Source organism: Uranotaenia lowii, chromosome 3 (genome assembly GCF_029784155.1).
Source record: "Uranotaenia lowii strain MFRU-FL chromosome 3, ASM2978415v1, whole genome shotgun sequence".
Classification (NCBI taxonomy): Eukaryota; Metazoa; Arthropoda; class Insecta; order Diptera; family Culicidae; genus Uranotaenia; species Uranotaenia lowii.
In genome coordinates this window covers 274,594,271-274,622,208 of record NC_073693.1, presented here as the reverse complement: position 1 = coordinate 274,622,208, position 27,938 = coordinate 274,594,271, and the positions used below count along the sequence as shown (strand labels likewise).

Below are 27,938 nucleotides of genomic sequence, written 5' to 3'. Positions count from 1 at the left end.
AGAACAGATCGTGCATGATTAAATCTTGCGCATTCATCACGAGAACAAGGATCTCTCGCATCGTTCCATCGCTAAAACGTTGGGAATCGCGAATTCCACGGAATCGTGAGTGATTAAGCGGTTCGAGGAACGATTGACCACCGATCGGAAGCCCAGAAGTGAAGGAAAAAGTATTCCGTACAACACCAAAAATCACAACCACGTAGTTGGGGCCTTCAACCGAAACCCGAACGCCTCCGTTCGGGATGTGGCTAATAAGCTGCACCTAAGCCAAAGTTTTGTTCAGAAGGCCAAAACAAAAGGCCCCTAATCGCGACAAAAAGTACCCGTGCCAGGAAGTTGTACCTCGACATGCTGACGAAAGTTGAATGCTGCATCATGGACGACGAAACATATGTGAAGGCCGACTTCAAACAGATTCCCGGCAACCTGTTTTTCACGGCCAAGGTCCGCACTCGGAAGATGTCCAAATTTGCGAATAAACTAGTGGTTTGGCAAGCCATCTGCACGTGCGGTTTACATGAAAGAGCGCCTCCAGAAGCGGCTGCTTCCTCTCCTGTGGGGCCCACAACATCCCAACAATCTGCTGGCCGGATTTGGCCTCATGCCACTACTCCAAGGACGTGCTGAAGTGGTATGCGGACAATAAGGTCAAATTCGTGCCGAAAATGTTGATCCCATACAACACTCCGGAGCTCCACCCCATCGAGAAGTAGCTGGGCGATTATGAAGCAGCACCTTCTTAAACGACCTAAGGTAGTGAAGACAGTCGAAGAACTGAAGAAAGTATGGGTTTACATGTACAAAACGGTTGATTCACAGGTTGTGCAGAAACTTATGACTGGGATTAAGACCAAGGTGCGGGCATTTGCGTATGGAATGTAAATAAAATACGGGTAAAATGGTAAAATAAAGTTTACTAGTTATTTTTCAATCCCTGAAAATTTGATGGCAAACGAATGAAAATTCGAATTTTGCGAATCAGTTTTGTGTGTGGCAATTTCATCGTGGACACCCTTTAAACGCTTCCAAATCCGAGTTTCCTCAGGCAGGGCACAAAGACTGTTTTTCATTAGTACCAGAACTGGTGGAAGTTTTTCCACACGAAGCTACGACTTACCGTTGGTATAGTATTGGATTAACAAGAGAAATAATATATAATATACATTCTAGTGTCAACTACCAACAAGTGCAGACCTCCTGAAGTTATTCTCTTTTCCGGGAACTGGTGAGTGGAAACCTTTCTGAATACTGCATCAGGGACCGTAGGATCAATGACTTTTTCAAAAGGATCCAGGGTTTGGAATTTTTGCCTTTGCAAAAGATCCCTCAACACTATTAGTCACCCCACACAACGGTAATTGAAAACCATGCATTTCCTAGACTTTCATTACATCTTCATGGTTCACATGACCCCTAACATTTCCGGCAAGGATATTCTTTTGTGTATCATTTCTATAAAACTGAGCGTAGATTCATATTTCAACATTTTCGTTTTTTATTCAATCGTCTGTTTGTTCTTATATAGGTATGTTAAAACTGTTTGTGCCGTTGATAAATTGCTATAGAATTTTTAATTACGGAACAACGATATTCAAATCGTGATTCATTGATTTTGTTTCTGCGGCGAACTTTAAGACACTTATTTTCTTCTGAGAGGTCGTGACTGATTGTTATGAGTATTCATTGGAGTCCGAAGAATTAATTCTAACATGGGTTTGTATATTTTTTTTTAGTAATTACTCCCATGCTCAAGGGTAGATATTATTGTTGGAAAAATGTGCTCCTTAAAATATAACCGCTTTTCTATTTACAAATAATGTACACAACACGTCAATCAAATTTCGACGTGTTTTATTTCCGTTCCATATTCTTATCCAAGTTAGTTATTCTATGTAAAGTTATCATGCTTATTTTCTATTATTATAATTATTTGTGGAGCACCACGATTTTTTGTAGTTTTGATTATCTCTTCATATTACATCTATAGAGTTTCGATTTTCCAATAAAAGCTACACGAAATAGCTGCTAATTGGCGCCTCTTTTTAAGAGTATTTTTTTTCTTCGATAAAATTGTTGATTAGTTCTCTTCTAACTTTCTGATTCGAGTAAAAAAAGTTCGAATCGGTAGCGTTAACTGTTTTCTTGATGAGTTACATGACACGCACAATAAGCAGCCATCAGCGGTTTCCGTTTTTTTGCTAAAACAAAACTGTCTAAAAACTTAATCCCATGAGGAGGTCGATCACAGAGGGTTCTTCTTCACCTCTGTTCCATCGGAATAGTGTTTTGTTACTTTGCGAATCGGCATTTTGATTGTTTATCTCACTTTCCGGGCCGCGGCAGTTTTTCTTTTCTCCTGCTTTCTTCTAACAATTATCATTAGCCTTACTAAACTAGAAATAAATTAACGAACGACGTCGGGGCGAAGCGCTGATCATCAGCAGGCCTGCAAAGAAGATCGAGAAAAAATGTTTTAATTCTGCTAGTAACAGTTGTTTGATTTGAGTTTAATGGTGTAAACACACTCGTTTTTCGGTCTTTTTACAGCCACTCATAGTGGTTCCTTATTAGATTTGCACCATAAAATCTTGGAAACAAAAAGATTTTGCGCTCTAACTAAGGAAGAAGGTAAACAGTAGAACTCAACAAACCTGCTGTAATCGAAGCGAGTTCATTTCGTAACCGCCTTTGCTCTGCATCTGGTTTTGTATAGCGGACAGGTGATGAGTAGACAGCTCAACGTCGTTCGAGCCAATGTGACCTGGAAGAAACGAAAACATCAAATAGCAATTAATAAAATTACAAATCTAAAATATAAATTTGAAATTTGATTCTCAATTCTAAATAAATAATCTGAGAACTGCATCTTAAAAAGGAAATCTGTATCTAACAATTGTGAAATTTGAAATATGAATTTGTATGCGAGGTGGAACAAAAGAAGATTGTTTGTAAAGAAGTTGAGAAACGAATTAAATATTTGTTAGTTTATTTTTCTATTTATGTTGTTTGAACCAAGTTAGCAGTGGTTAAATAACGAGTAGTAGTTTGCTACAAATAAAAGGTAAGAATTATGGAATGTTTTTAAACCCAAACTTTAGTTTTAAATAAAATCCATTTATTAAAACAAATCTGTGCCCTGTGCCAATACATGATTATTGAATCTGAATCTAAATATTTTATGTCTAAAAAGCTCTGAAATGTTAATGTTATTGACGTACTTTCGAGGGATATATAACGTTGCGATTATTGTTTTGATCGCAAATCGCATGAAACGCGAATTTGGAAAAAGTATCGATGTACCAACGGACGCGCACACATTTTTTGCTTGTTCCAGCCGCCTCGCTCAAGAGTACCAACGACCGCGAATTTTTGAATTTACTTTTTTGGGGTGATCTCAAACTTTTTGGGGTGATCCCAAACTTTTGGGATGCGTATAATTCAGGGTTTTTTCTTATCTTATTGTCGAAGTGACAATCCTTTTCGACTTTAGGCTTCCAGGCAGTATGACTTTCAGAACATAAGTGGCTCCTTAGATATTTCTCTGGAGCCATCGTGATAGCCAAATATTTGACCCATCGTACAATCTGCCCACATCTTTTTTGTAATTTTCTCATTCAGTTTGGCAATACAATCCGACAGCAATCCGAATGTCGAATGTTCATGTCTAGTTACTAAAGAAGATGATGAACGCTTTGGAATGTGCGATTTGTTCTTTTCATGTTCCTTTAGAAAGTTTGGGCAATGCAATATCGAGGTGAAGATTATCAGAAAAGGCATCTTTGATAATTTCTTCTAGATCTTCAAGGTATGTAGGTAGGTAACTCCTATTTTCAGTGACGGACATAAGTATTCCACATTAGCAACTCAGCACATTTATTCAAATTGAAGGCAGGTTACTCTAAATATTTTAGGATACTTATATATTTTTTATATGAACCGATTCTGTGAAATGTCCTCTATGTAAAGGCATGTAATTTCCAATGCTATACACTTCTCCTCAACAAGGAAGGGATATGATAAAACAACGAAAACTTCAACAGAACACTAAAAGTTTTGAATACTTATGTCCATCTCTGTATTTCATACCCTTGGCGGAATGCAAGATGGCGTTTGTTCAACTAAATCCTTTCTTTCAAAACATTATCAAGTTGAGGATTCAACATTAACTCCATGATTTTGGAAGGGCTAGGGGACTAGGTAAATTGTTTGAAAGTGGTTTTGTTCTTGGCTTCTACATTCATTTTTTTTTTTGTGGTATCGGCACTACTAGGCTGGTTTTCTAAAAACATAAAAAGAAAATCTTCATTCCATAAATGGTTGAAAGCTAAAAGTAGGGCTGGTTTGGCTGAAATTGGTAGATGTTCGAGCATTGAGTATCGAAAAGGGCAGGTTCCGGCAGATCGTTTTTTAGAATTACATCATCGACAGATATGTAGTTACACCGGATTAACACATTTTCTTGAGAAATCGAAATCTAAGGGCTGCGTTTCTACATCTATGAATGAGAATCGAAAACACTGACATCGATACCAAAGTGGGCATTTTCGCTTTCAAGGCTTTTGGTATTAGGTGTGAGTGCTAGCGATTAAAAACCCGATTTAATACACTTAACTGTGGATTGGAGGCTTTTTTACAGAGTGTAAATTATCTTTGGAAACATATGACACAATGATGGATACCTTATTTCTGAATTATATATGATTAATCTACAAAAAAGATTATGATTAAAAAAAATCGAATGCAAAAATTACTAAACTCAATATAAAAAAAGATGGCCAGCACGTTTTTTGGAGGATAAGCGAACTGATTTTCAAAATATTTCAAACTGTTTAAGTTTGAGAGCCACATTTCTCGACGCTTACTAGTGGTCAAGGGGTTAGCCTCCTAAACTCTCATGATAGATGTCGTGGGATCGATTCTCGGCTGTTTGACGAACTTTTTGTCAAATTTTTGATTGCCTCGGTAATTAATTTAGCGATTGCTGGCTACTGTTGCTGAGCAAACGGCTACCTTTTTTGGAGCCAACATAAGCATGATTTTACTATGGAATAGAACAATTTTAAACAATTTTGTTTTTTTTACGTTTTTAAGATATGACCTACAGCAAAAAAATGCAATTTTTTTAAACTAAATTCATCAAAATCGTAAAACCCAGAATAGGAGAAAGGTGCAATTCGTTCATATTCTTGCGAGGGCATTTTGGGGTTGCTTCAATTTTTTTTTACTTCATCATATGGAAACTAAATGTTAATTTCTCAAAAAAAAGAAGCATTTACAAAATAAAAATCCAAGTGCTTTATACGGCAATAAAAAGAAAAAGGAACGGCAAGAAAAATGGAAGCACCCATCGTGCCTCGAGTGGCCATCATGCCCTTTTTTCTCCTATGAACCTACCTACTAAATATGTTTTAGTTTCAACATAGGAATTTCAGTCTACTTCAACTTTTCTCCGTGTAGTAAAGTACGTTTCAAGAAATATTTAAAGAAGGTAGTGCCAAGATGGTTCTGCTCTATTTATGGTACAGACTGTGACGTCAAAATCGCGAAAAATCTGTAAAGATCGGTAAATAAAAATTTGGATTTTCGAGTAATTTTTCTATAAAATAGATCATCGAAGTTCGAAAAACTGGTGGATTTTCGCAACTCAAATTTGCAAAACTTTAAAATTATTTCGAAGTCTTCCTTAAAAATGTTTAAGTCAGTGCAGTTAAAGATTCTTATCCCAATAAAAGAATCAAAACAAAAAAAAACTATACAAAAACACAATCTTTTATTGGCCTTTTTGTAAACCGAGTTAACAATAATTTATTGATGTAAATTGTTCCACATAAGAATTGTATATGGTAAACTAAGGTTGCCAGATTGCCCAGTTTTTCCGGGTTTGCCAGGATATTTTATACAAAATTAGGGAACAGTCAGGCCCGGCCTGGTTTCCCGGATTTCTATGAAAAATGCCCGGATTTTGCGTGGATTCATTTACTTTATTTGGAAGATCAAACAAAAAAAAAAAAAAACAAATTGTGTTGTAAAATTTTTTTATTGATGCCTTCAAAACGAAATTTTTTGAGCAAGTTCTATAAAAATAATCATAAAAAGGTTTTTGGAAGCCTTTAAATACGATTGAAAATCTGTCGATAAGTTTTGGTGACAAAATTGGTTTTTCCAATATTTTTTTTATTTTTTTTTGTTGAGGTAATTCTGGGTTTGGACAAAATTTGCCCGGATATTGCCCGGATTTTTGGTCGACAATTTTGAAATCAAATGCCCCGGATTTTGCCAGGTTTTTATATAAAATTGCTCGGATTTGTCCGGCCCGGATACATGCTGAAAAAAATCTGGCAACCTTATGGTAAACCGGTTAGATAAAAATCATGACAATCAGTTGAACACTCAATAACTACCAGCTAAATCTTTTAAAGCTAAATTTTTCTTCATTTTTGCACGTTTTAGCTTCAAAATGACATTGACGGCTGTAAATTTTCTCCTCAGTTCTCTATCCATCTTTATCAATTTCAGAACTACATTTCACCGATATGCCGGAAAAATAAATTTACAAAAAGTTTTTGACAATTTTCAGTATCTATAGTACATACAAATAATGATAAAACACAAACAAAAATTGTTTTTAATAGAATTTATGTGATTTACCATTAACTCAACTAAAAACTGTCAAAAATGAATAATTCATTTAAGAACAATCTTTTATCATAAGTACTTTTAAAAACTCTGCTTTTAACAACTTACAGGTGAGTTAGGACTTCGTAAGTGAATTATAGCCAATTCATATCACTCTTCTTATGTTCCAATAACATTTCATTCAATTTGTTCGCAAAATTTATTTTCTATTGCTATTAAGCATGAATCTTAGTTTTCTAGATATGGATTCAGAACTGACTTAATTCAACGTATAAATTTATATAACAAAAAAGCAGTATTATGAAAACATAAAAAAAAAATTCTTCATCCAGATTAGAGGATTTTGTCATGCTTCCATCAATTAATGCTATAAAAGTTGACTACCAAAGCTATACGTTGGTAATCATGCTGCACAGTTATTAGAGTTTATTCATTGTCAAAACATTTTTAACTGTTCACTGCAGTGCACAATATCCGTGAGCTAAAAATAGTTTATGCTCAAGATATTTTTCTGCGACGTTTTGTTATGTTAAAGGGTGATACGGTCAAAATTAGGTCAAGGGAAAACGCATGTAAATCGGTGAAATTGTTTATTTAAAAAATCAAATTAAATTTCTTTTTCAAGTTTAATTAGTATAAAATTAGGGAAAAATATTCAGTTAGGCTTCCGCTTCTCCAAATCCGAATTGCCGGGCCTTACGCTTAACCCTTGCCATCAGATTTTGTACAGCCACCTTGTCCACCTTCTTCGCCGCAAAAAGCCAGTTTGCCTTGAACTGCAGCTCGTCCTTAGCAGTATTTTTGGTCTTCTTTAGGTTCCGCTTGACATTAGCCCAGTATTTCTCAATTGGGCGGAGCTCTGGCGTGTTGAGAGGGTTCTTGTCCTTGGGAACCACCTGCACGTTGTTGGCGGCATACCACTCCATGGCCTTTTTACCGTAATGGCAAGATGCCAAATCCGGCCAAAACAGTACGGAGCAACCGTGTTTCTTCAGGAAAGGCAGCAGACGTTTATTCAAACACTCTTTCACGTAAATTTCTTGGTTGACAGTCCCGGAAGCTATGAAAATGCTGCTTTTCAAGCCACAGGTACAGATGGCTTGCCAAACCAGATATTTCTTCGCGAACTTTGACAGTTTCATGTGCTTGAAAACATCTGCTACCTTTCCCCTTCCTTTTGCCGTATAAAACTCCTATCCCGGAAGCTGCTTGTAGTCGGCTTTGACGTAGGTTTCGTCGTCCACTACCACGCAGTCAAACTTCGTCAGCATCGTCGTGTATAGCCTCCGGGATCGCGCTTTGGCAGTCGTATTTTGTTTATCATCGCGATTTGGAGTCACTACCTTCTTGTAAGTCGATAATCCGGCTCGTTTTTTGGCTCGATGCACGGTTGTAGACGATACACCCAGCTTATTTGCAATCTCGGAGAAAGAGGTTAGGGTTTGGCTTGAAACTACCGGCAACTCTTTTTGTCGTCTCAGCGGCTTAATTCTGGTTTTCGATTTCCCCCCGATCCAGACTTCCTGGCTGTCGACAAACGTTCCCCAAACACTTTAATTACATTTGTAACGGTTGATTTGGCAACTTTTAGCGATTTCGCCAGCTTTGCGTGCGAGTAGCTCGGATTTTCGCGATGCGCGAGCAAAATTTTGATACGCTGCTCTTCTTCCTTGGACGGCATTTGGACAACTGAAGGGTGAATTCCAAAATCAAAACCGGAGCAACATTCTACACACACACACCTTCAAAATGAGGGGTGTTTAGGTTTTTTAAATGCACAATTGAAAGAAATACGTCAAGTTGATATTGACCAAATTTTGACCGTATCACCCTTTATTGCATGTAAAAACATAATATCTGGAACACTTCAGAGTTTTGAAATGAATACACTGAGCCAAAAATCCCGAATTTTGATGTAATTCCTGACTTTTCCCGCATTTTACTCATGGGATTCAAATCCCGACATCTTTCCGCTTTTCCCGAAGTGTTTACCATTCTTAAATGAACAATTATGTAGAAAAAGTTTTTTCACGATGAAAAGAATGAACTTTAGGATTCAATAGATTGATATACATATAAAAAGAACGATTCGTAAAGAATTTTCCCGGTTTTGATTATAAATTCTAGGTTTTTTCCCGATATTCCCGGTTCCATTTTCAATTCCCGGTTTTTCCGGTTTTCCCGGTTCGCTGGCCACTCTACTTTTATCACATGGAGGTGCGTTTGATGAGTTCTTCAAGCTTTGGGGCATGCGGAATATTCTTTATTTTTATTTTTCTATTTGGTTTTTACTTATTTTCAATATTGATGATGATTGATGATTTTCTTAAAAATAAAAGCGAAAATAAGGACACAAAATTTCAAAGTTGTCTTAACATTCTATAATTGAAAAAAAAAGTAACCAGAACGAAAAATCGATCCAAAAAATCGAAAATCTCAGTAGAAAAGATCAAAGTAGATTTTGCAAAGATCGACCTAGAGTGCACGGTACCAAAATTATCATTATTCACTACCGAAATGTTTCGCTTTTAGGACGAAATGTTCGTGAAAGTAGTGCTTACGGGACAAGTTTGAAGCTCGTTTAAAGGGTTGAAGGTTTTTTCATTTAAATAAATCATTATTATATCGCCAATAAAGTAAATGTGACAAGTATTGGAACAGCATTTTAAATATCCTCCTGTTATGAAGTTATGAAAAATCAAAGTAAAATTTAAAATCGAAGTTGTATGAGTCCGTTTTCTGATAGGGGGAAGTCGTCTATGGCCGGACATCGCCTATGGCCGGACAACATAGATTTTTCGAAAACTCAATATCCGAATAATGTTTTAACACCTTGAAAATAAAGTAAATAGTAGCCTGATATGGTGTAAGAAATATGGTAATCCAATCTGAAAAGGTAAACCAATGGTAGGCATCTAAAGCTTTTGGCTAGTAGTACGGAGAGGATCGCCTAAACTTTGCATTTGTATTCTGATCAGTGTTTTCGGCTTGTTAAATTTGAACTGCACATGAACGACATCATTGATTGGTTATCTTTCAACTACAGTAGATTCAAGATAACAAAACGGGAGTTCAAACGAAATATTAGAAAAATTAAAAAAAATGCGATTCTTCTATGACCGGATACAAAATTGTTGTCTATGACCGGACAAGAAAATATTCAAAATTATAGATGATTTCAACTTGAAACTTTCATTTTTTCATCTCTATAGCACCCTCAAATGGTTAGCAGAAGATAAGGATTCAATAACGAAACTATTTCGGTCCTCTGAGAAACTTTAAATTCTGCTGTCCGGTCATAGACAATTTTTCTTTAGTTTTTTTCGAAACAAATGTTTCATTCTGGTTTGTCAAAATAACTTTTATGACTGGCTTCATAGAACGTTCAGTATTGGAAAACACATACTCACAAGACCTGTGCAAGTAATTTCAGTAATTTTGCTACGTTTTTGTGCCATTGGTGACATCTTTGGTGAAGTAATTCGTAGTGTCCGGCCATAGACAATACTTTTGGAACTGAGTGAAAACTAACATAAAATGATTTCTCTTATCACATGAATATGTTGTAAATTTATTTTTTTCTAATATAGTTAAGTGATCATAATATTGATACTCTTCAAATCAGTAGAGAAACCAATATTTACACAAATCTATTTTTGAAGTTATTGCAGTAAAACCTTAAGTGTCCGGTAGTAGACGACTTCCCCCTAATGCTAAATCGTTATTCCTCGTTTAATAATAAAAAAAATCACTCATGACTATGACGCAACTAATTCATTTATGATGGTCAATCAAACCGTAATCGAAGAATCCACTTACCGGTGTGCACAAAGTTGGTGGGATTTCCGATCATCGACCGATCTATCCGCAGCCGCTGGTGGTGTCTTCTTCGGCGGGGACTTTGGGGCTGGTGGAAGCAGCAGGAAAACCATTGCAGCCAAATGTCACCGGTACTGGCCATCGTCTTCTGCTTCTGCTGCTGATGGCTGCTGGGGCTAGGGTGAACTGCCGCCGCCGCCTTTGGCACTCCCCCAATTCTCAGTATCTTCTCCACGGTGATGGCGTTCCACGGCAAGATGCACGCAGATCACAAATTGTTGTTGCTGAGGATGACTTGGAACACAATAAGGAAGTTCCACGTTGAGTGACCAGACCACCGCAACCAGTCTTCGTCTTGGTCTTTATGTGATGGATGAAGCTGGGGCCCTGAGAAGATCCAGACTTACGTCCGGATGATGATGGAGGTACTCAGATGGATAGTTCAGGTTAAGCACCCCTTAGTTACGTTGGGTCCGGTTCGAGATGATTTTCTGTTGCAAAAAATGAGAAACAATGAAGAATGGCTAGATTAGTATTGAAATGAGACATATTGTTGTTGTGAGATAATGAGCTCAGACAGACTCAAACAAGGCGAGCAAATAAAGGCATAACAGCGCCTTGCAATGGAATTGGCCGGACTACTTTGTTGTGGTTTAATACCATCTCTCGTCAATGACCACGGCCCGGGCTGACCTTGAGGTTGTACCATTTTTACCTAAACATTGTAGTAAGGCCACAAGTTAGGCCCTCTGTAATGGTAAGGAGTCTAGCTTGAATAAAGCTAATTTCCAAAATTTCCAAGCTCAGTTGACAAAGCTATGTGCATTTGAAATTTGGTTGAATTCTTTTTACGAAAAAAAATCTAACCTCAAATATCTCGGAAAATAAAATTTAAAAATTTTGTAAAAATCAAGTGTTTTTGAGCCGCAAAATGAACCATATTTAAATTATTGGGAAAAATTTGAAGACCTTCGGCGCAAAGTGTCGGATATTTAAAAAAAAAACCTATCACACTTAGAAAAATCCAAGTAGATTTACATGCAACTTCATGGGTAGAAAGGAATCGGCTATTTACAAGTTATAATACTGCACATCTCATGTAAATTCCCGAATCTTATTGGACAGGGAATGGTATCGCAAAATCAAAAAAGTCAGCGGTTTGATGCAGTAAAAAAATTTTTATTCACATTTATCACACTTGCTGATTGATCATCACTTGCACTGATCTTCGTCGTCGATTCTCCCGACGACGGCGGCTCTACGGCTGGTGCGACATGACAGCAGCAAATTGGATGCCAAAAGGTTGAGGCTATGATGATTTGGGGATTCAGCATCAATTTCCTGTAAATAACAGCAATTAGTGTGAAACTATTAAGGCAATCACAGTTATTTCCAAAATTGATTTACCTTTAGTTAGGAACCACGGTTTGATTGAAAAAATAAACTAACAACTTTTGCCGACGCAGCACGGGGCGAGAAACGAACAGGATTGAAAACAAAACAAAACTGATAAACTGACACTGGCGCTGGAATAAGCATGCATTGACATGTAATTTTAATAGAAATGGTTGAGCTGCTATACTCTTTTTCAAAATTTTTCAAGCGACGATGTAAAAATGTAAAATCACTTGTATTGTAAGGTTACATTTTTTTATCTGTGTACTCTTGGGCTCGAACTCGCGGACATCGGCTCAGGAGACAACAGACTTGCCAACTGAGCTATATCACAAGCCATTTTTCCGGTAGTTCTGCCTAAATTTTGGTTTAAATGTTTAACTGTGGTGCTGATAAAAATTTTGCCAGGAAAAGATTACGTGCTGTCCCTCACAAAAGCGTGATAGCAAGTTCATATGTTTTCAAAGTTTGTGTCTTCTTAATTGAATTAAAGTGACAATAGATATACGGCTCATTTGCCCGGATTTATTCACTTAATGTGGCAAATCAAACAAAAAAAAGCAAATTGTGTTTTGAAAATTTTGCTATTTATGCCTCCAAAATAATTTTTTTTGAGAAATTTTTGCAAAAATAATCATAGAATGTTTTTGGAAGCCTAAAATACGATTTAAAATCTGTCGATAAGTTTTGATGCAAAATAATTTTTTTCATGTCTTTTTTCTTGATTTTTCTTCAGTAATTTCTTGGTTTTGACAAAATTTACCTGGATAAGAAATAGAGCTACAAATGCAACCTGCTGATGTAAATGAAAATTTCTGAAATTTTTGAAGTTTTATTTGTTTTGTGGGCCTGATTTTTAAATCAATTACAGCATAATTCAATAACAACCGCTTTAAAATGAGAGCTGTAAAGGCGAAGTTTCGAATTTCAATAAGACGCCTTAAACTGATTTTCTTATACTTGATGTCTAAATTTGTTTATAAGATCTGAATTTTTATTCTTTTTCCAAAAGTATCATAAGGTTTTTAATCATATAATTGATATAAATTCCGCCCCCCTCCCCACTCCCCACTCCCCCTTTCCCAATGCGGGAAGGGCTTGCGAACTATACCATAGAAATATTTTAAGTATATGATAAACGTCGCATGCCACATTTGGATCCATTTTTTAAACGAATTTTTCTGAAAAGGTAGGGTCTCAAATTATTCATACGCAAACAACCTATTTTACAAAATATAATGTCTTTTGCTTGATATGCCAAAAAAACTGGTAAGGAAGCCCTCCTGTCCTTCGTATTCTCCACTGCGGGAATGAATTTGGGGTCACTAATAACCATGCTCATTTTTTCGTACCCAAAAACCCTCCCATATAAAATTTGGTTTACATTACATTGGTTGATAAGTTTTAATAATAATAAAAATAATAATATTTATTAATGACATTTTAACTTTGTAATTCATTCAGGTCAGTGATAAGTTTTAAGCTTTACAACAAAATTTATATGGAACTTCTTCCTTTCCTACCCTCTCCAGACTTCAAGGCGTAGGAATCAATGATAATCGTAGAGACATATCTCGTACTCAAACACCTTCCTATGCCATACTTGATTCCATTTGCTGGATTTGTCAATATGAATTGAGAACTTATGCTAACAAAATTTTTATGGGCCTTCCTCCCATTTTCCTCACTGGAGCAGGACAAGGGCGTTGTAAAAAATAATCATAGAACCATATCAAAATAATTTCCCATGTCAAATTTTGACAATTTGTAAGATGAATTCTCGGGTTATTCAAAAATTGTATGGAAGCCCTCCTCCCTCCTTCGTATATCGCCAATTCTATGCTCCTACTGAAAGAAAGGAAACGTTTCAAATAATTATAGCAATATTTCTCGTATTGAAGTACCATCACCAGTACCAGCACCATTTGCTCGATAAGTTCTCAAGTTATGTATAAAAATTGTATGGAACAAGAAAATCTTGGCCAAGATCTGTATCCTTCATTAAAAACGAATAATACAATAATTTAAAATCAGTATGTACCTACCTAGGTTTATTAGTTTATCAGCTACCAATGACTGATTTTGATAAAAAATGTTAATTATTAAAATTTCCACCGGCCATAGCATCAAAACCATAGGTGACAAATGAAATTTGATTAACGATTTGATTTCAGGACGGCATAATCTTCCTAAATCAGGTATTTTTAATTCCACCAAAATGCTGTTCTCTTGGCCGGACAATCTCAAATTTCCTATTAAATAAAAAGAGTAAAACCGGCAAATCTGGCATCCTTACTATAGAATAAGCTTGCCAGATTATATTGATATTCATAAAAAAAAACTGAGAAAATTCCACTCCGGCCAGGTTGCCCGGATTTCGTTGAAAAAAAAGCCCGGATTATTCGTTTGCCAAACACAAACAAATTGTGTTATAATTTATTTTATTTATTTTTGCCTTTCTTTCAGAAAGGTATAGTTATCGGTCGATTTGGGAGATCGTTAACTATGGGTCTTAGATATACCTTTATAGGTACCTATCGTATCAGCTCGACGAGTTCAGACGATGTCAGTGTATTTGTGTGTATTGTTGTGATTTTTTGTAAACTTTGTCCACACGTTTTTATTTTTTTTATTTTAGTTGAGTAGTTCCTAGGTTTCAAACAAATTTGCCCAAATATTTTTCGGATTTTTGGTCAACATATTTGAAATCAAATGCCCGGCTTTTGCCAGGTTTTTATATGAAATAGCCTGGATCGGTCCGGCCCGGATACTTGCTAAAAAAAATTCTGGCAACCTTACTGTAGACCTAAATTTTTTTTTTGCTGAAAACATACATAAAGATGTATTTAGTGATCACAATAAACTTTTTTCTACAAAAAATCTTATTGATTGAAAATATTTCATTTATCTAACAAAATATTTTAGGCAAGTTTCAACATTTTTAATTAACTTCGGTTTTATTTATCTACTATTCAAAAAAAAATCGCGCATCTTTGTTCCATTTAAGGGGCAGTTCACTAATTACATAAGCACAATTTTGGAAATTTTTAACCCTCCCTCCCCCCCCTGGTAAGACAAAGTAAGATTTTCAAACCCCCCCCCTCCCCCTCTTAGTAAGATCTTACGTTTTTTTTTTGTTTGAGAATTTGACACGTTTTTTTTCAAAATAGCTTGAAAATATTAAAAATGAGACATACATGCTTCAAAGCAAATAAATTTTTAAGTACAATTAAAACACTGTATTTGAAAAGCATAATCTATACAAAACAACAGATGAAATGTCATAAACGATTAAAGAAAACATTATTATGTATGGGGTAACAATAATTTTCAACAAATTTCTACAATCGAATAAACAACATAAAATCTAAATTCCGATTTAAAAAAAAGAGATCAGGTTAGCACAAGGTACCATAAAATTTTTTTATGTTTTTTACCTGAAAATCACAAAAATCTTTTAAAAAAAATCATTCTATACTACTAGAATTGGGGCAAAAACGTCTAACGACAATCACGTTCTCAACTAAACCTAAAAGCTCAGACTGATATCAGCGGTAAGCAATAAAGCAAGTGCTAAATCGTTTGTAAAATTTGGAGTTGGTAGTGTCTATCACTGAAAAAACTGTCTAGAAATACATTATTGATAGCGCCTCATATTTATTTTTACAGATTTTTTCTGGAAGTAGTCATTTTCAAAATATGATGGATTCAAATCGTGGTGTCACAACGCGCTATTTTCCTTTTTGTTTCTTTCAATTTCTCAATTAAAAAGATTGTTACGATGGAAGCGAAAAGTGACGATTTTTCTTAATAATGTGATTTAGTGTTTTTGATGGCATGTGGGTTTGAATTGGTTTTCTATAAATTTTATAGAACCTGCAATTTTTTTATAAATTCAAAGACATTAAAAGATAAATGACATAACACATGAATGACATGACAAAAATTAACCAAGAAATAAGTAATGAGTAAAAAGAACCTGAGTAATATGGTTTCGTATGGCTATGGCTGTGATGAATGTTTAATGTAACATTTCTTACGTAAGATTTTTGGAAACTCCCCCTACCCCCCTAGTAAGAGATAGTAAGCAAATGTGAAAGCCCCCCACCCCCCCTACGTGCTTACGTAATTTGTGAACAGCCCCTAAGGCTATTTTTTTTAAACGGAAAACTATACGAAATTATGTTTTCTGAGACTTCACAAATGATAATTTTTGGTAAAAGGAACTTTTTTCTCGTTTTTATTGGCTTGTAAGCTTCTCTTAGCTAAAGTGAATGTCACGGGCATGTCAAACATCTGTCACCATTAGGGTATCTTAGAACAACGTCTTTTATAAGTAATTCGCGATTTTTTGTTGTAAAAATAACTATTCCTTGGGGCTTGTGATATAGCTCAGTTGGCAAGTCTGTTGTCTCCTGAGCCGATGTCCACGAGTTCGAGCCCAAGAGTAAACATCGAACACAGTTGTACCGGATAAGTTTTTCAATAACGATCCGCGACTGCAACGTTGATAAAGTCGCGAATGCCATAAACATGGTAAAACGACTATAATCGAAACAAAAAAAAAACTATTCCTTGCGGTTTTGACAATTTTAGTAAACCTCGTCTAAAGGCGGGGTTGGGTACAAGCGGATAAAAAGTGTTTAAAAAAAATTTAAAATTTAAATATATTGAAAGGTTATCACAAGAAAAAAACACACATTAATTCCTACAGTTTCAAAGTTTTGGATTTTTCGTTTGAGATCATGTTTGATAGGCAATGAAAACATTTACAGAAGAATTATTGAAAACAGGAGTTTCTTCAGAGTTAGAGTCAAGATCAGGTTTCCACCCAGGAATCAGGATTAGGGCCAAGAGCACGATCATCGGGATCCTGTTTCTGATCATGAACGGAGATCTCCTGATCTTGATCATCATTTTGTTTTTCTTAGAGATGTACCGAATATTCGGTCGGCAAAATATCTCACAAAAACCGTTAAGCCGAACATTCGGCCCACCGAATAGGTCGAATATTTATCATTTAAATTTATACAATAACAGACTTGTTAATTTTTTTAAATGATTTTGGATAGTTTATGGAATAAAGTAATGTTGAAAGAGCTACACAATCATCAAAAAATTATGGTTTAGCAAAACATCTTAGGGATATCTGTATACCAGTGATTGAAATCCTCACCAATATCCTCATCAGAGGCATTCAAAATACACGCTCTGAGGCCTCGCATAGCAATTAGGATTAGTCTATCTTGGATCGATCCTTGGAAGATCGATCTTTTCAACTTCGATTTTCGTTTTTTTAGATCGATTTTTTGGCCAGAAAAAAATTGATTCGATCGGTTTATTTTCGATCCGATCTTTCGATCTTTTTTTCTCATTTATGGAAAATAAGGGTATGATAGTCACTTTAAGGAGGACGCTTATTTAATCATAGGAAACAGCAATAATATGTGAGTTACATCATTGTTATAAACGTTTAAAAATGAATTTTAAATTTTTGAGCCGAAATGTGAAAACCAATCACTGTAGGGGCAGTATAAGCACCATCTATTGGGGCACGATGAGCGTTTTCTGCCGTAGAATCTGGCAGCGAATATAATTTGATGAAATCAACTGAATTATAGAGCTACAGCTAGACTAGTTGACATCTGACGATTTAAACCTTGTGAATTGGGTGAAAGAAGGTGTTTGTGATTGATTAAGATTAAAAAATTTGCTATAATTTGCTAATCTTAAGAAATAATAGCGATTTTCCAAAAATTACTTTTTTTCAAAAAATTTTTTTTATTGATTTTTACCGCATATTTGGTTCGAAATCTCTCACATTCATTAAAAAATTCAAATAAAAATACATTGAAATAATTTCTTTTAATTTCTAAAATATTTCTTGTCAGTATATTACATAAAGTATCAAAGCGTTTCCGAGATATTTAGATTTTGATAATTGTTGTTTTAAAACACTAACTCCGGTTCACCTTACAAAATAGCGCTTGTTTTTTTTCTTTCGATATGTAGAAGGATTATACAAATTTGAAATTCTTTGTTTTTGTTTTTATGTCTCTCAATGGAAATTTCCTAGATTTTCAATGATCGTGCCCAAAAATTTCGGTCGATGGACTTCTTTATTGGTCGCTATCTCAAAAACCGCCTGGCGATTATCATGTAAATTTTGGAATTTCACGATTTCCAAACACGGTTTTTCATGTCTTTAAATTTAATGAATTTTTTCAAGAATTAAGTTGAGAAATCAACTTAAAAATTCCTTGCTGAATTAGTGAATTAGCACAGTGCTCAAGATCTTCTGGGTACAGTTTGAGGTGCAAATTTGTAAAGTCGGTGGCCCACCCTAATCACGTTCCGATCACGTTTAAGATTTCAGGGTCATGTTCCGCTGCTGAAACGATCCTTTCCAGAGATTTACCGGCAACATGCTGCCTCCGTGCTTTGGCAACCCAAACTAAAAACAGTAGAACGCCAACGCCGATCTGACGGCTTGGCGAAGGAACTGGTATCTACTAGTTATTTATATGTATGTACCGTCCCCTTTCAAGTCGAGTCCAACTGCGCGAAGATGTCTTTGGTAAGCAAGTTGACGTTCACACTTTTTAAGGAGAGGCCCCAGCAAGTGTTTATGTTTTTTTCTTGTGTTTTTTCTGAGCTCCGCAACCAAATTGTCCGCAGATCAAAGTTTTTTTTTATATTTATGTTGACGCTCGCTAGACTTTGAGGCACTGGCACCGAACCTGTGGCGGTCGCGTTTATGTGTTCAGAAACACTGCCAGGCGAGGTGGGTTTCATTAACTGATTTGAACTGCCCGGGGCCGTCACGAAGCATTTAGAGAGACTTTATTATATGAATTGACTCGGTTTGAGCATCGGTTTCCAATCGGTATTATCTTCGAGGCTTTTCTTGGCTGTTTCTTTCGCTCGAGCTGCAGGAAATAGACTTATTCATCTTCATTTTTTTCCATCTGAATTCATCTTAATAAACAATAAACTATCGCTCAGGCACCACCCAACCGACATTTGATGGAAAATGATTAAAATTAACGATCCGACAAGCGTGAACCTTTTGGTTTTAATTATTCATGATTTTTCCTTTATCAGATACGTTAAGCCGCTTTACGTGCTTAACTTCGGAACGAAAATAAAAATTCATTTGTGATGCAATTGGGTGTTAGCTTCATTACTGCCAATGATTTCATTTTATTCTTTTAAAGGCTTGACTCGTGTTTTTAAATATTGCGAGATTGAAAATAAGAGTAAAATGTTTGATATAAAAATAAAAACTAAATGGAAAAAAAAATTAAAAAAAAAATTAGTCATCTTTATAATATCATCAAAACACCTAAATCGTTGATCAATCGTAAATAATGATTTCTTGCTGCAATGCTGCGCTCCGCTCGCTGTAACTGGTTTTCTCTGCCATTAATCCAGATTTCGATTATATCGTCGTAAATACACCATACAGTCATAACCATTCCTCGACTAGAAGCGTTGGCTTATTCATATTTGCAACTGAGCCGTTTAGGAAAGTTGCAGAAGTCCCTAGCACATCCACTCGAAGAAGCCGGTCTAGATCTGCCCACGAATCGAGTCTCTTCTCTGCCTATCCCGAAGAATAATCACCATCGGACGAGATTTAATGGCCTAATGCGAATGGTGTTGGTAAAATAATCAGTCATCTCCTCTACTCACTGACCTAATATTTTTCCAGTTCAAGTACTCTTTGGGGCAGGCCCCTAGACACGTTCGATTTTGATCCAATATCGCAATCCGGAAACCACACACATGCATTTTGATGCATTAGGATATCGTGGATCAATAGAGGGTAGCGGTTCATATACGATTTAGTACATCGGGAACTCTATATTGATATTTAGATATAATGAAACCTCCTAGAGAAAAACTGAAGTAACCATAAGCACTATTGTTTTGCATTTTTTAAGCATCATATCTGCATTCTAGATGCTAAATTGCTTGATATCAGCACATTAGGTGAGATGTTGCTAATAACAGCGCTTCAAGTGGTCTGTTGCAGTTTATTAGCATTATACCATTCTTTTTAATGTAACTAGCCTTTAATGAGTTCTGGTTGTCACAGGATTTTTTCCCTTCGACAGTAGTGCATAACTGGAAACAATATTCGTGTACCTACTATAGATAAAATAAAAATTTGTATCTACAAAATTTTAAATCAGAAATGAAAACTGAAACTGGAAAAAACTCAAATGTATCTATAATTTAAGAAATTAACAGTTATGAAATTTTAGATACAGTTTATCATAGTCAATAAAATAATAACTTTCAAAAGGAGATGGAAGGGTTTCAAGTTGAAACTTTCAACTTCCAAACTATTGACCTCCCTCTCTTCCTTTCAATCCTACGGTCATGTATGGTTACACCAGTCGAAGATAAGGTTGAAATGGTTGACTATGCAAAGCCAAATCGGACATGCATTGGCTGAATTTACAGGTATTTTTGATTATGTTGGCATGTGTTTTTCTCCGTAAGAGAATATAAAACTGGTGTTGGCGTTAGGATTGTTCGATCTCCTGGAAAAGATCGATTCCAAAGATCGATTCACCTGAATGGTTCCAAGATCGATCCACCTAAAAAATCGAAGCAAAAGGATCTATCTCTTCAAGATCGATCTTTTAAATTTGTGTAGGGAGTACTGCATTAGGGCTGCTTTATGCTGAAGTAAATAGTGAAAAACGACAGGAAAACTCATACATTTGAATATCAATTGTATTAGCAATAAAAAAAATGTTTTCAAATTCAACACTTTTAGTTTTACTTTTTATGACTTTGTTTGAGTGTTTATGGCATATCAAAAACAGAATTAATATATGCATTTCTTCATACGACAAACTTTGAAGTTCAAATTACAAGCGCGTTGTCATGATTTTTTAGAAAAGTCAAATCAAATACTCACAAATTCACAAATTAAAATAACAAATGCAATAAAATTTCATCATTAAAAATATGAGGTAAATAGTGATATCACAATTCATCATTTCAAAAGTATGTACAATATGCAGAAATTCTGTGAATTCTGGGAAAATTTTCAATATTCTGTGGTCTGTGACACAGATTCTGTGACGGAAATTCGTCAAAAACTTTGTGAAATTACATATTATTCTGTGATTTCCACTATGCTATGAGAATCGAAAGTTTCGATAAGAAGTTAAATCTTGAGCTGAGTAAAATGCTCTAGAATTCGGATGCTTAATTCGAGGCTTAGTAAACTTTCAAGTAACCGTTCTGTGGAATTTTCGATTATTTGAGCGTTCGACAAAAGTTCTGGACAAAAGATCGGATCGAAAATAAACCGATTTAATCGATTTTTCCAAAGCTAAAGAATCGATCCAAAAAAATTAAAATTTGAGTTCAAAAGATCGATCTCGGAAAGATCGATCCAAGATCGACCAATCCTAGTTGGCGTAGACAAGTCAGGAAAAAACGGACAGTTTCTCGATTTCCGATAGCTTATGATCGCAATATAATGAAATCGCGCGAAGCTGCGCCCTCTCTCCCAACTTTGACAAGCTGCCATTTCTCGCTCGGTTGATATTTTTTCATGAATCCAAATCGAAAATCTAGTACCTGTCCAAGTTTTATTAAAATCAATAAACGCGATATAAAATGGTGCCGGTTGGAAAATGAGGTTCATTATAGCCCAACAGACGATTTCATTCTTTTTTGGACAAATGTTTGTATGGAACAGATAGTAATAAAGTTTTTTTTCCTGCACAAAATCAAAATTTATCACAAAAAATATGCAGATTGAAAGAAACTTTATTCTTGGTTTGATTAAAAATAGAAGTTGTTCCAACAGAATTGGTATTTGAACACAAGAGCGAAAATAATACTCGCTTTAATTGTGTATCAACTTTGTTTATCAGTATATTTAGCAGGTCATTCTGAAACTCTGTTCTCCTTATTTTGAACTCTGTTGAAACATTTTCTACTCGAAAAGACATCACGAATGAAGATTCTATAAATTTGTAAAACTTTTTATGATAAATTTTGATTTTGTGAAAGAAAAAACTAAAAAAAACATTGATTACGATGTTGTCCACACAAACATCCATCCAAAACGGAATGAAATCGTCTGTTGTGCGATAACGCATCTCATTTTCTACCCGGCACCATTTTTGATCGCGTAAATCTATTTGACAAAGTTTGGCCAGGTACCAGATCAAACATTTTAACATCTTTGGACCAAATTTCAAGATTTTTCAATAAAAATTCTAAATTTCCCATTTTTATGGGAATAACTGTATCTTTGTTTCCATTCATTGTATAGACTTCAACTTTTGTAGAGCGTTAGATGAATGGTTTAACTAAATTGTTTGAAAATTTCATGAAAAAATATCAACCGAGAGAGAAATGGCAGCTTGTCAAATTTGGAAGAGAGGGCGCAGCTACACGGGATTTCATTCTTTTTTGAACGCAACTGTATATAAAATGAATTTCTGTCTGTCTGTCTGTTTGCTTCCTACAGACTTGGAAACTACTGAACCAATTTACGTGAAACTTGGCAGGTGGGGGAATTGGAGGCCAGGGAAGGTTCTCATTACGTTTTAAGACCCATCCCCTTCACTGGAATGAAAGAGGGGGTCTCCCAAACAAAAGTAAGTATTATGCAAATAGAACCAAAATTAGCATTGCAGTGTATTTGGGGTACGAGGAATGTTTCTAATGAGGTTTGATTTCCCTCGTTTCTTCGAGTGGGGAGATAGGAGGGGGAGAGGGCTTCCATATATTTTTTTGCTAAACTCGAAAGTAATCGAGCAAATGCAACTAAATTTGGCATGGAAGAATATTTTGATAAAAGGAATGTTTCTAGGATGATTTGGTACCCCTCTCTCATTCCAGTGGGGAAATGTAAAGGAAGGAGGGGGGGTTTTTTGGGTAACTCGAACACTTATCTAGTAAATGGAACCAAATGTTTTTCTGATTATTTGATATCCCTCCCTTCATTTCAGTGGGAGGGTAGGAAAGGCGGAGGGGGTCTCCAATGAAAACTCGGCACAACTCGAGAACCAATCAAGCAAATGGAACAAAATTTGGTATGGGAGGGTATTTGAATACGAGAAATGTTTCTATGACCATTTGAGACCCTTCCCTCCTTACATTGGGAGGATAGAAAACGAGGAGGGACACTGTAATACATTTTTTTTCGCGTAACTCGAACACTTATCAAGTAAATGGAACCAAATTCGACATGAAAAGATATTTGGGTACTTAAAATTGTTCGAAGACGATTAAGCACCCCTTTCTCCTTCTAATAAGGAAATAAAAAGCGGGGAGGGAATACAAGGGGGGGGGAGGGAGGGGGGTAATATGAGGATTATGTAACGACACGAGAATTTATCAAGAAAAAGGAATTATATTAAATGCTCATACGAAAAATATTACTTCAATGATTTAGGACCTTTCTTTAAATGGGTGACGTGAGGGAGTTTTTTTGCATAGCTCGAGAAATTTAAAACAATGATTGAAGAATAAATTTAAGGTTTTGAAAATGAAAAAAAAAAATCGTTTAAAAAATAAGAAAAATTCATTTTTATATAAAATTTTCAAACTCAAATTTCAGGACTCATTTTAAAGTGGTTGCATCTGAATCATGTTGAAACTAATTTTAAATGATGAACAAATAAATCAAAACATTAAAAATTCTAAGTTAAAATTTCTTTTCTTAGCAAAGCTCATTGGGTCAGCTCTGTTCCCTACAGACTCAAAACCTACTGAACCGATTTGCGTAAAACTTGGAGGTTTCTGAGGCCGGCAAAGTTTCTAGAATAGTTTGGGGGAACTCATTAAGCAAATGGAATGGAGAAAATTTGGTATGTAAGGGTATTTGAATATGAGAAATGTTTCTATGATAAATTAAGGTCCATATAAATTTTGTTGTAAAGCTTAAAAACTTATCAATCAACTTTACTAAATTTTATATGAGAGGATATTTGGGAACGATAAACGTTTTTATGATTATTTGGAACCGCCCCTCCTTCCAATGGAGAAATAGGAGAGGGGGAAGGGCCCAATGTTTTGAGAAAACCTGAGCGATTTTGGATTCAGCTGTTTTCAAATTAATAAGACTTTATTATGATTGTGCCACGTTTTACTGGAATTTCAGCTAGTAAAGTTTATCAGAAACATTGCAGAATCATTATAGAATTGAATGAAAAGCAAAATTGATTAGTCGAGATCATAAATTGCGAAGTATAAAAATAGCAGAGTCTTAGCAAATAATGATTTGTTTACAAAATAACCAGCGTATACATACTAGAATACTATGAGAAGACATCTGTCGCATCCTCTTGGCACCGTCAATATAGTTCAGAAGCTCTGAAACAAGCAAAGATTTGTTGTTTGAGGTTTGTTTCAATCGACTGATGGCTAGGCTACACTTACAGTCCCTTGGAGACAAATTCGATTGAAATTTCATCGACCTACACCAGATTTTTGCTTATTGTTAAATCTAAAATAATGGCATGAGCCTAGAGTGTTCATTTACCGGCCATTTTATCTTAACCATCTACTACGTACTAATCCTTATCGATGTGGTATTTTTAAATTAAAAAACACGGTATTTTTAAAGCAAAACATTTCAAATTTTTTAATGCCTCAAAAATTTAATAATCAAACCCAAAGCCCAGAAACAATGTACTTTAACTGACAAACAGGTCTGAATTTGATACAAAAATTTGAGTGCTGCAAAATAGAACATTAAGATTCTTTCCGTAGCGTTTCATTATTGGAATTGTTTGGTTTCATAGATTCTTTGTCGTCTTTCATTTTTACACTAAATTTTCAATCGGAAAAAACGTGTTTTTTCAAATAAAATTTAATGTATGTTTCAACCAGATTCAAAAAAAATAATATTTAAGACCAAGTCGTGGTAGACCTATCATTTTCCTTGCTTAATTTGATTCATTTTTTCAATTTAGATCATGTAAATTTTTAGTAATCTAGCACATTTTATTGGATTCGGTAATTCCCGGGAATTTCTAAGCGTTTTCCGGGATTCTGGAATTCCCGATTTTTTATAATTCCCGGGAACTTCCGACCGGGAAATCCCGGGTAAGACACTCTGAGCCATCATCTCACTAATGACCCCAAACCGTAGTTGCCGATCATGTGCTTCACTCCAACAGCGCGGAACTTAGTTGTGAGCAAAAGAAAGTGTCCCATTTCTCAATGAACTAAGCTTTACATACATACAAGCATTACAAGCTTACTAACGGAAGAATTAGAATAGAATCGAGTCAACTCTCAACGATCCCGATCTTACTAAGGGTGTTCTGACAACTAATCTAGCTGAGCTAGCTGAAATAGTCAATTCTTATTTTCCAGACCGAGGCTCGGAAATTTTCCTGTCATTCACCAATTTTCATGATGAGATTGAGAAAAACTTTTTTGGTTTCTTTATTTTTGTTCTGGTAAGCGCATTTCAAAACTTATTTAGCGTAAGATTTTATGCATAGGGGCAGTCACCCAAGAAAAAAGGTTATTTGATTTATTTAGAGTAACTTCTACACAGAAAAATGTGAACTTTCAAATCCTCCTGTTTAAGATTTAATGGAACGTTTTGGTCATATGGGTTGAGTCAGGGCCGTAGGAAGAACCGACTCATGGGGGGGGTTTTGGTTACGAATTTTTACCTGATTTTTGCCCAACTATGCACGATTAAAAAAATTAAAATAAACTATGTTTGTAACTAGGTGAATATTCATTTTAAGTACTCATTAATATTTTTCGTAATAAAGTAGTCCTAAACCTGTTCCTTATTCTGGTCCTTAACCTAAAGGATAGCCTATATTTTTATAATGAAAATTTTATAAACAAAATATGGAATTTGCTTTCATCGATGGTAAAAATCTTTGAATATGTTTAAGAGTCTGGTAGGTCAAACTTAATTGATTTGAGCAAAAAATAAGTTCTTTTTAGGGTGGAAGAAAATGGAAGGCTTTCTTAAAAAAAAAATTCTATACTTTAATCAAACTAGCCCAATCTTTCCAATTTTTTTTTGCAATTTCCAAGATTCTAACCTTGAATAAAAATGAATAAAAAAAATTGTTTAAAAAAAAGTAAGTGATCAAATTTTTTGGATCAAATTTGCTTGATGCCAACTTGAACCAAATTTATGATATTAGCTTGAAATTTGACTTTAAAAAAACTACAATATTAATTATGTTAAACAATACACCGAGAAGAATTATGTGCAGATTTTTCAGGTGAAGATCAGGTACATGTTTCTTCAAATATTTTTGAAGATAAAGAATTAATTCTATAATGAAACTTCTGTGGATGATTTTTTTAAATAAAATTTGAGATTTTTTGCATAAAACAAATTCTACTTTATATTTGTGATTTGCAAGCTCAATCAAATCTTTTTCTGAATTTTGAATCTACATTTTGAATCTGTATTTTAAACTTGAATTCAAAAATTGAACTTTCAATCTGTTTCCGAATTCTATGTACAAGAATTACAATTTCCGAATTCTAATTCCAGATAAGATTTCTAGAGTTCTAGAGCCGTCATTCATGAATGTATTATTTATATTCTGTAGTGCTGGTTTAATCTTAATTTGTTATTTTAATTATTTATTTTTTATCTTTATCGTGAATCTGAATTGAAATGAAAAAATTCAAATTATGAATCTGAATTTGAGTTTTCAATTGTGGATCGCCATTTAGAAGCTTTAAATGTATTAATTTTGTGTAGTTTGAGAAATTCGTATTTAAATTTAAAAATAATTCTTATTTTTTTCTTTTTCGGAAAACTACTATCAAAATATTGCAAATGCATATGATTTCCGAAAAACACGATTCAAATTTTATGTGAAACGCAAAACCAAGTTTGAACCAGGATTTCAAATCAGCTTTTCATTTTTTATTTCTTATGATTATTCGAACTGAAAATTAAGAATCCTTAACTGGATACAAAATCAAAAAAAAAAATTATAAATACAATTTTGGTTAAGAAAAAATGAAACCAGAACCTCCGAAATGGGTTAAACCCGCTCGAGATCGATTGCACGCCGTGTGTGCAATGGAATTTTTGTGCCTTTGTTAGAACAATCATTTATTATGAGTTTACTATTTCTCGGTAAAATATTATCTTTATACAAACGGAATCCACAAAGTTTAGGAAAAATGTATTGATTTTGCTGAAAATCAATCATCATAAAAGTTATCTAAGTACAATGAGTTTCAATGTCGCATAAAGGCCTCCGTCTCGAATGGGTTAGTTTAAAATATAATATTCAGACCTGAATTTCTATGAACAAGTGAGAAAATTTTGCAAAACTGTAGCAGATTTTTGAACTTGGAATGGGTTATTGAGGTTTTGGCATTAGTTTTTAGTCTAGATTGTTACTCTTGAATAACATTGCTATATTATCATAATTTCATTATGAATTTAAAATTTTGAGTGGAGAGTAGAATACCTCGCTTGCTTTTTTGGACCCTCATGGGGGGGTTTAACCCCCAAAACCCCCCCCGTTCCTACGGCCATGGGTTGAGTGAACGTTTTGGTCAGTTGGGTAAGGTGGAACTTCAGTTATTCTTCAACCTTCCAAAAGATGTTTACCAAATTGTCTATCACAAATAACAAGAAAAAATCCTCCTTAAAAGGTTTCAATACTAGCAACAATGTTATTCGAGCATGGCTACTTATTCAAATTTCCCATTGAATAAATAACTGCATAAATAAAGCACAACCAATACGTAACCAAACAGCAGACAGCAACGGGAAAGAAAACAAACCACCCAAAACCGTAATGACTTTATCACGCGACAACAATTGTAGCACTTCACCAGTTGCTTACGGATCGCACGTCTTGCTTGTTGCATATATTAATGCTGCTGCTGGTGCTGCTCTGATTTAGCGCTTTGCGTCACGCGCGCATTTTATGCTTGAATTTTAAGTGAGATAAAAAAAAATGATCCGGTGGTCCGGTAAGCGAAAAGCCGCGCGTAAGCATACGTACGTAAATAAGTAAATAAACATAATAAGTCCGCTAATGCGGGAGGAGCGAAAAAAAGTCACGGCTTGGAGGTCTGTTCCTATC

The 27,938-nt window shown here is 35.0% G+C and overlaps 1 protein-coding gene across 3 annotated transcripts in view; it reads right to left on the bottom strand.

The window, feature by feature from the left end:
* Window positions 1-1,474: 1,474 nt before the first annotated feature.
* LOC129757438 (CDC42 small effector protein homolog) overlaps window positions 1,475-27,938 on the bottom strand; it is a 103,498-nt gene continuing 77,034 nt past the window's right edge. For all 3 annotated transcript variants that reach the window (XM_055754664.1, XM_055754662.1, XM_055754663.1), the window contains exons 4-6: window positions 10,459-10,949; window positions 2,655-2,764; window positions 1,475-2,449 (exon numbers count right to left, since the gene is read on the bottom strand). In XM_055754664.1, the coding sequence (XP_055610639.1) occupies window positions 2,441-2,449; window positions 2,655-2,764; window positions 10,459-10,600 (261 nt within the window). In that variant the 5' untranslated portion in view covers window positions 10,601-10,949 and the 3' untranslated portion in view covers window positions 1,475-2,440. The remainder of the gene's footprint in view (window positions 2,450-2,654; window positions 2,765-10,458; window positions 10,950-27,938) is intronic.